Genomic DNA, 8391 nt, shown 5'->3' on the forward strand with positions numbered 1-8391 from the left:
GAAAGAGGCAGTGAACTTTTTCTGTAAGAGTCAGCTCAATTGGGTTAACCGTTAGCCGCAAAACGGCCGAAATTAGCAGTTAGGCGTAAAAAATGACAAACTTTAACCGTAAGCCGTAAAAAGAGTTAACAGTCAAAAAATTTCTGATGACCACAGTGGAAAGATATAAACCGTTAGCCGTAAATTGGCTAACATTGTAACCGTTAGCCGTAAAAGCCATCACCCCATTGAGACCCTTATTTAAGAGTATTCCGGTTGTATAACGCCCCTCCCAAGAACCTCCCCTAATGTTGGCCTGATGAAAAACCTATACTTGCGTCATAAAATGTCAAAATGTTACTAATTGCACTCCATAGTGTCACTTAACGGCTGAGATTCTTGTCGACGAGGAGAGCGAGACATGCGCAGGCTACACCTGAAAGACAGTCAAAGAAGATAGCCCGAAACAGAGTGAAACACGGGAAGTTTTGCATGCATCTTTGCTCCGCTAGCCGTTAAGGGAATAAAACTTAATTCCATGAGCACTTAACGTCGCAATCAGTTAAGACGTTGCGTTATAATGAATTCGCGAGCATTTAATTTTCGCCTCCATGCACTTTAGGTAAACCCGTTTTGAATAATTTTGTTAATAATAGCACTTCTGAACCGCGTTGTTTTGATAGGAAATTACAATAGGAAAGACACAGAGACACACATTAGTTTGTCAGTAGAACATATTACTTTTAATTTCGTTTTTTTTTTTTTTTTTTCATTTCAGGCACTTTGTTTAGCGTTTCTTCGATCGTCGAACGACTTCCCATCCTTCTTCCTCCTCATCTTGGTTCATCGACTGAACGGTTAAATGCTCTGCAAGTAGCACAGGAAAATGGAATTATATTTAACGTGAGTACATTGCTACGAGGATCACCTAGGGACCTAATACCAGTCACTTTTTAACGCCATTTGGGGGGGGTTGATCCGAAGATTCTGGCGCGGATCACAGTTTTCAGGGGCAAAGGGAAGGGATCAGTCGTTGCCATAAGAACATTAGGGGGGGGAACTACAGAAAATTGACTTCCAACTAGGGGGAACGTTAGTATATTACACATCCTTTGGGGTATCAGGTGAATTTTATTTTGACACAACCGTGATACTAATGCATTTAAATATCATGAACAGTTGTTCTTAAGACCTACATGTAACTGAAACATATAAATTTTAAACTTATAGATACGTTCAACTTGTTTGTTATAAGTGTCGACAATTGGTAAGTAAAATAGCTAAATATTACTTCTACCACTGCGTAAGAAAATTCACCGGTTGAAACAGGTAACTTGAATCAAGGTATTTACAGTGGTGCGTGATGTTGTATAGTCCGCTTACAGTTACCTCTGCACATTGTTCTATTTTCATAACTAGTGGTTGGTTCCTTTTCTGCCTTCCGGAAGGCAAAAAGAAGTAAACAAAAGATAAAAATTCACGTACATTATCTTCTTCAAGATGAAAGTAAACAATAAAACTCCGAAAGTTTTGAAAAGTTAGTTATAAACTTGTTCTTCTTATATCCCAACTTTTCTTGATCTAATAAGCACTGCTATGGGCTTTCATATTCCAAATGGTTGCTGCATAGCCTTTTAGAGGAGGCTGCCTTGATATCCGAGGCGGTAAGTAAAATGTTGTTTTAATTACGGGCATTAACTTGCGGTAATTTCTTTGGTCCGTGCAATAACCTGCACTTGCCGCGTAATTACTTATATCGAATAAATGTAACGAGTCTTTTTGCAGGAGGAAATAAAACAGTTTTCTTTTTAGTTTTAGCCATGCGAATATTAAACCGAATTTCATCTTTGTACTCACAAAGTGCAATAACGAACAAGAAGCGCACGGAGCATATTTTGCGGAAAAAAAATTATTAACTGCAAATTCAAAAATTTCGAAGATTAGCACAAAATTAAATCGGTGGTTCAGAAACACTTAGTTTTCATTTGTTTTTGTTGAAAATTAATTAAAATCAATATAACAATAAATCAGTAGAATTTTGCAATTTTTTGGTCATTTCAACTTAGTGGAAAAGTTTCATTCAATTGACGAATGAAGCCGCTTTATTGGAACTCAGATGGTACAGCCATCAAGTGCTGATGGCAAATTAAATGGTTTATCGTGGGCTGCTCATTAAAGCACCATCCATTAAGAGCGGCCATAAATAGCGCAGACGACCCTGGCATTTAACTTCCTTACTAACGCTTTCCAAAGAAAAATGCCAGGGGAAAACACCACGGAAAAACTCCTCCATCCGTCGGTAGAAGCGGCTGCAGTCTTCGCAGCAATAAACATCGCCTTCTCGGTCACTGCATCGCTAGGCAATGTTATCATCTTACTTGCTCTACACAAAGTGACTTCGATTCATTCTCCGACGAAAGTTTTGTTACAATGTCTGGCAGTGACTGACCTTTGTGTGGGACTTATTTCACAACCGTTGTATGCAACAAGCCTTGTCAACGCAGGAATAGCGAACTTCGACATGAACATTTTCCGTTACGTTACTAGACTAATTCTGCCAATGTCCGCTCTCGTCCTTTGTGGAGTATCTCTCGCGACGTCTGCTGCAATAAGTGTGGATAGACTTCTCGCGCTGTTTTTGGGGCTGAATTACAGATACGTTGCCACCTTGAGGCGAGTGCGCTGGGTCCTTGTTTGTATATGGTTTATAAATGGTACACTAGCTGTGTGTGCCTTTATATCTCATATTTCAATTCATCTGTACAATTTGTGTCAGTTGATTTCTCTCGTGATCTCGGCTTTCTCTTACACCAACATCTACATCCGTCTCCGACACAAACTGCAGAACGTGCAGAACCATCCTCCAGAACAAATACCGGCTTCAAATAGTCTCGCGTCAACCGCATTAAATGTAGCACGATACAAGAAAACAGTCTCTACGATAGCATGGGTACAGCTCGGATTAATTTCTTGCTATCTTCCCATTTGTGTTGCTTCATTTCTTCAATATCGTGGCAAGTTTCGTCAAATCCCATTTATTCATTCATTCCTATCCTTACTTTACTTCAACTCGTCTCTAAATCCAATTCTTTTCTGTTGGAAGATCAGGGAAGTGAAACAGGCCGTGAAGGCCATAATAAGAGATTTAAACTGTTTATGCCGAACAAATTGAACTGGAATGAAAATTATTGACAGGAGGGGTCCAAATTTTTATTCACTAAACACAGAAGTTTTTATCTCTAGTTTTTTTGTTTTAACACTGAAGCCTAAATAAGCCTAGAAATATTAACAACTTCCAAATACTTCAAGTTGAGTAACAATATGTGATCCTGTTCTTGGAAGGATATTTTGGTTTCAGACAAGGAGGAAAATTACCCACAGGTCTGACGAGAGAGGGTTCTGGAACCTCCAGACCCTTCCCTGGATTCGCCACTGAGACAGAAAATCTCAAACTTGGTCCTCGACCCTGGCAGTATGCAGTACCTTTGTCACTCGTGTTCCTCGCAGTGGTCTGACTCACCATCGAGTCGTTTACTGTTCAGTCGTAGAACATAAGAAGGCGAAATCCAGAGATCAGAAATTCGATACCCTGTGGAGTTCTAAGATTTTTACTTTATCGCACGCGCGTAGCAAATTAAATTTAGTAGCTGTATGTTTGGATGAACAGCTAGTGTGTCTGTTGGAATTTATACCAAGCTGTTCACGCTATTGCGTCAGCTCCAACTCTTTAACCCTTTAACTCCCAGATCAAATTTGTAATTCCCCTTACTGTCAACAATACAATTCTTATAATGTTAGTTCAGAGAATTTAGTATTGGATCAATTAGTTATCACCCAATTGATATTTTCTTTATTCTCATCACTTAGCTGGTTGATTTTGTATTGATATTGTAAGGAGAAATTCTGTCTCAGCCATTCATGGGAGTTAAATGATTAAGACATTAGCAATGAATTTGCTTAATATATAAAACTAAACCCTGTCTTAAAGGTGTTGTCTTATAACGAAACAGGCTCTCATTTTTTTTTACAATAATATTTCAGGTGTATTTGGTGACAGATTTGAATCAGGTTAAGAAATTTTGGGTATTAGTATACCAGATACTTTTGCCCAAGTATTTTGGAAATTTGGTCAAAAATCTAAGTTTAAATGGTGGAAAAAATGTTAAACTTTTTAGTTTTTACCATCATAGGCAATGATGAAAAAAAAAAAAAAAGCAAACAAACCAAGCACTGAGAAGAAAAGTTAATCAATCCTTTTACTTCCAAGATCTTATTAGTAATTCTCCTTACTGTCTGCCATACAATTCTCATGATGTTGATTCAGAGAATTTGGTATTGGATCCACTAATAATCTCCAAATTGATATTTTTCTTTATTCTTATCACTTGCCTGCTTGATATTGTATTGATAGTGTAAGGAGAAATTCTCTCTTGGTCACTAATTGAAGTTACATGTAAAGGGTCAATGGTTTACAATTAGGATGAAAATAAGACTGAATTCAATTAAGCTATACTTACCACTAGACACCTCATTTCCTGTTGCTCCTGTTTGTGAGCAGCTGGGCTGACATTGTGCACTATTCTCTGAGATGTTAAGTCCATTAAATTGCTGATTGATGGTTGAACTGTTTGATCTGTCATCCTTAAACATACACAGAAGTTTTAGTATGCTTTGTGACAAGGTCATGCCCACAAGTTGGATCATATCCTACTTTCTAAGGCATTACACATAAAACTTTGTCCTGTCTGGGATACTGATAGGTTATGGATTATACTCTCCAACTCTCTCATCCCCATCTATCATTCCCCTTCCATCCAACCACACCCTGTCGACCAAGAATTTTAAAGTAGAGTATGCTGTAGAACCATGCAGCCCATCCAAAAGGCTGTTATCACTGTTTTTGTAGCATGAAGTTGCTAGGACTGTTGCTTCTCCCCTAAGGTGGGATGTCAGTATATAGATAATTCTGGTAATTTAGTGTTCACAACTGAGTTGAAAAAGTAAATTGGCCACCATAATGAGTTTAAAGGCTGGCATTTCAAGCGTTAGCCCTTTATCAGAGTGATTGGACAGTCATTCTGACAAAGGGCTATTACTTGAAACGTCAGCCTATAAACTCTTTACAGTGGCCAATTTAAACTCTTCACAGTGGCCAATTTACATATTCAACTCAGTTGTTAAAACTAAATTACCCTGTTATACTCTCTCACTGACGCAACACCACAGTTTCTTCAGCTTCCCTGATTATTTGCAAGTACCCATTTATCCTTGTGGATAGAGAGGGGCAGAATGAGGGTAAAGTTTATCACTCAAGCACATAACACAATTAAATCACATGGCAATTTGTTTTTCTTCTAACTTTAGCCACCATTACCTTGTGATAACCATTACAGGGAACTTCAGTACCCCTCAATTGTTCCTCATCATTGTCATCATCATCACTATCACTATGAGCTGCTGATGCTTTGCTTTTGACTGCAGGTGTAAACTTTTTTACAGGAGCTGAGCTTATTTGCTGTTGCATCTGCAGTAATTTTCCTTCCTTCCATAGTCTGTGAAATTCACATAATTTTTGTGCAACCTGCCCCACAAATGGAGTAGAATATAATATTAAAACATGAACCTCTAAGATTATTGTTTTAAATCATGCCCATGAAAAGGAGAGAAAAATTTCAATTTTGTAAATTATGCAATCACATGATGCAGCCTTTAGAATTTACAGTTGCTGCCAAAAAATCTTCTCAGAAAACTGTTTGAGGTGTATTGCCTCCACAACAAGTCCCTGTGCCACACTTTCCTCCTGTGATCACTTGCACAAACTCAGACAAGTTTAAATTTAACGAAGACTGTCTGCATCACACAAGGCACATTTATACTGCCATCTACCTTTAGGATAAGTTGCTACAAATTGATGCTTCACCTGTTCTGATCTTATAAACAGCAACCCTATTACATGTAATAGCCCAAATTAAAGAGTAAACTTATACAGAGTTTCCTTTTGAAGCTTTCAGATCTGCAGTCAGATTTCACACTAACCCTGGGTTATTTTATGCAGCTTTGAACACCCTGGCCCAGATTTATTCTCTCAGAGCAGAGTTTAATAAGTTTGGCAGTAACTATTCAATTCTTACCTTTGATAAACTACCATCTTCCACCATAGTGTCAAATTCATTAAACAATATCTCCTCTATGTAATCCTCTAACTCATAGTTTTCTATGGTATCTGTAACAAATAAAAACATTAATAATAGCATTTAAATATCCGAAATCACCTATAGCAACTGAAACTTGTGCCCTGAATTAGCACTTTTTCTCTCTTATGCTCCACTGTAAATAATTCACCATAAAAAAAAATGTCATAGGATTTTGATTTCTTTTTTAGTAAGCTAACTGGGGTAATATCCAAGCCATATTGAGATAGTCCATGTAATTGGACAGTGTTATTGGATATACTGGTCAAAATTCCTGAAATGCTTGTTTTATTTAATGTTCATTCATGTTTCTCGAATTTTCTTGTGGGGAGAAGGTAGTATTATCCTCATTTCGTGGCCAAATTTTGCGTACATCCCCTCTAATGTCATCGCATTTTAGTCCAGTTAACTAAGAAAAGCGTCACCTTCTGGGTGATAAAAAAATCAAATATATAAATAAACAAGCACAGAGGAAAATATCAATTCCCCTCCCTTTAACTCCTCGTACCCTTCTATTAACAATACTTCAGTTTATCCTACTACTTCAAGATCCCAAATTTTCATAATCACAGCACTAGACAACACTCAGTCTTATCACGTGCAATTAAACTATACATAGAAAGCAACGCTTGTACATTGGACGAGAAAGCCGAAACTTTAGTCAAGATCTCAATCCTATTGTTAAAACCTTATACAAAACGGTCACCCTCAACGGTCTCTAGCCGGTGATTACATTCAAAAGCATTAAACATGCTATAATAACTACACAAAGAAATTTTATCGAAGAAGTTCGAATCCATCTTTCCAGAAAAGACAAACTTCTATACATACTGTTATCTCGCAACACTTGGTTTACAACATCTACCATCCATTTTGCTTTTTCTGTAGTATCTGCACCTCCAAAACTATTTTCAACAGCTAGTTGTAAAACTGACCAATTGCTTAGGACAAATTGTACCGAACCAAGCAAAATATCGGAGTTTTCTTCCGCCATCTTGGATTTCGTAATAAGTTTTCGGTTGATACCGCTGTATGTTGATGCTAAGGACGCACCTAAACTTTCGATTCCAGTTTCTCTCGCTCAAATACCTTCCCAAGGAAAGTACAAAGTGTTGATTTTTCTCTGTCAGTGAAACAGATCCCTACCAGGAAAAAGGAAATCTGAACACCCTCAATCAACTTTTATAAACCTATTAGCTCATAAGGGATGCCGCTCGAACAATAGCGTAGCCAGGGAGGACTGAGGGTGGATCTTTTCTCGGACGCTTTCGTCGGGACATTTCCGCCTAATTTCGGCTGGCTTCGTCCGATTTCGGACGCTTCCGTTTGATGTGGGACGGTTTTCGGCTGATGTCGGAGATCTTACGTCTGATCTAAGCTATACTGGTGATTATAAGAAGCTGATCGCAAATACGCTTTCGCTATCAGACAAGCACTGTCCTTTATGTCAGTGGTTTTTGTGCGATATGAAAATTAATGAGAGGGGTATTAGATAAATAAAACTCTTTCTTACATGTCGGCTAATGATGTCCTTGACTGAGAGATTGTCCTCAGAACTTCCTATTAGCCCTCAAACCTTTGCTTCTCGGTCAAATGTTCATTTTTCGGACAATCTCGTCTACATACGTTATTAGCCGACATACTAGCCGCCTGAAGGGATTTATCTACTAAATATGCTGATTGTAATTCAGTTTTAGAAATGGGAGTCGTTGAACTCATTTCTCAATTAAAGAAAAGTAAGGCTACAATCAAGGTTACCTCCAAGAAACCGTATTGTTGCCATGGCAATCTTTATAACCAAAGATAGTCGTTTCCAACCCATGACAGTCTTCTCCGTCATGAACAGTACTTACTCCATTTTCTCAACTCTTACATGTACCTCTTTCGTCGCCGTTTTTCTTTCTTTTTGAGCAAAAACTCACCTTTTAATAAATAGTCAAATATTTACTGAATATTTGTAATATAACGTCGATAACATGCATAAAAAGAGTAAGGCTATTCGGTAATTGCCTACACCGTAGGTATTCTATAGAGCGAATTTCGGCGTTGGAGGTAATTCGCTCAGTTCCAAACCCAGAATTCCCAAAAATCAATAATCTTAATTATCTACAAGAAAGACAATATTCTCTTTGACACCGATTGTTTTAAAATGTGATTTCAAAGCTCGTGGTGTTTTTCACTTGATTCATTAACGGCTTTCTACAAAAAAAGACAATAAACA

The 8391-nt window shown here is 37.8% G+C and overlaps 2 protein-coding genes across 2 annotated transcripts; one reads left to right on the forward strand and one right to left on the reverse strand.

Annotated features, from left to right (window-relative positions):
- Nucleotides 1-699: 699 nt before the first annotated feature.
- LOC113686929 (pre-rRNA-processing protein TSR2 homolog) lies at nt 700-7186 on the reverse strand. The gene is made up of 5 exons (XM_089190801.1): nt 7002-7186; nt 6111-6202; nt 5354-5560; nt 4497-4620; nt 700-846 (listed from the first exon to the last, which is right to left on the reverse strand). The coding sequence occupies exons 1-5, from the start codon at nt 7162-7164 to the stop codon at nt 767-769; spliced, it is 666 nt and encodes a 221-aa protein (XP_089046927.1). The 5' UTR covers nt 7165-7186; the 3' UTR covers nt 700-766.
- Nucleotides 2237-3249, forward strand: LOC113686928 (adenosine receptor A3). The gene has a single exon (XM_027204611.2). It carries the CDS (start codon nt 2237-2239, stop codon nt 3149-3151), a length of 915 nt encoding a protein of 304 aa, XP_027060412.2. The 3' UTR covers nt 3152-3249.
- Nucleotides 7187-8391: the final 1205 nt, after the last annotated feature.

The sequence above is a fragment of the Pocillopora damicornis genome, chromosome 13, assembly GCF_964200805.1.
Source record: "Pocillopora damicornis chromosome 13, jaPocDami1.2, whole genome shotgun sequence".
NCBI lineage: Eukaryota > Metazoa > Cnidaria > Anthozoa > Scleractinia > Pocilloporidae > Pocillopora > Pocillopora damicornis.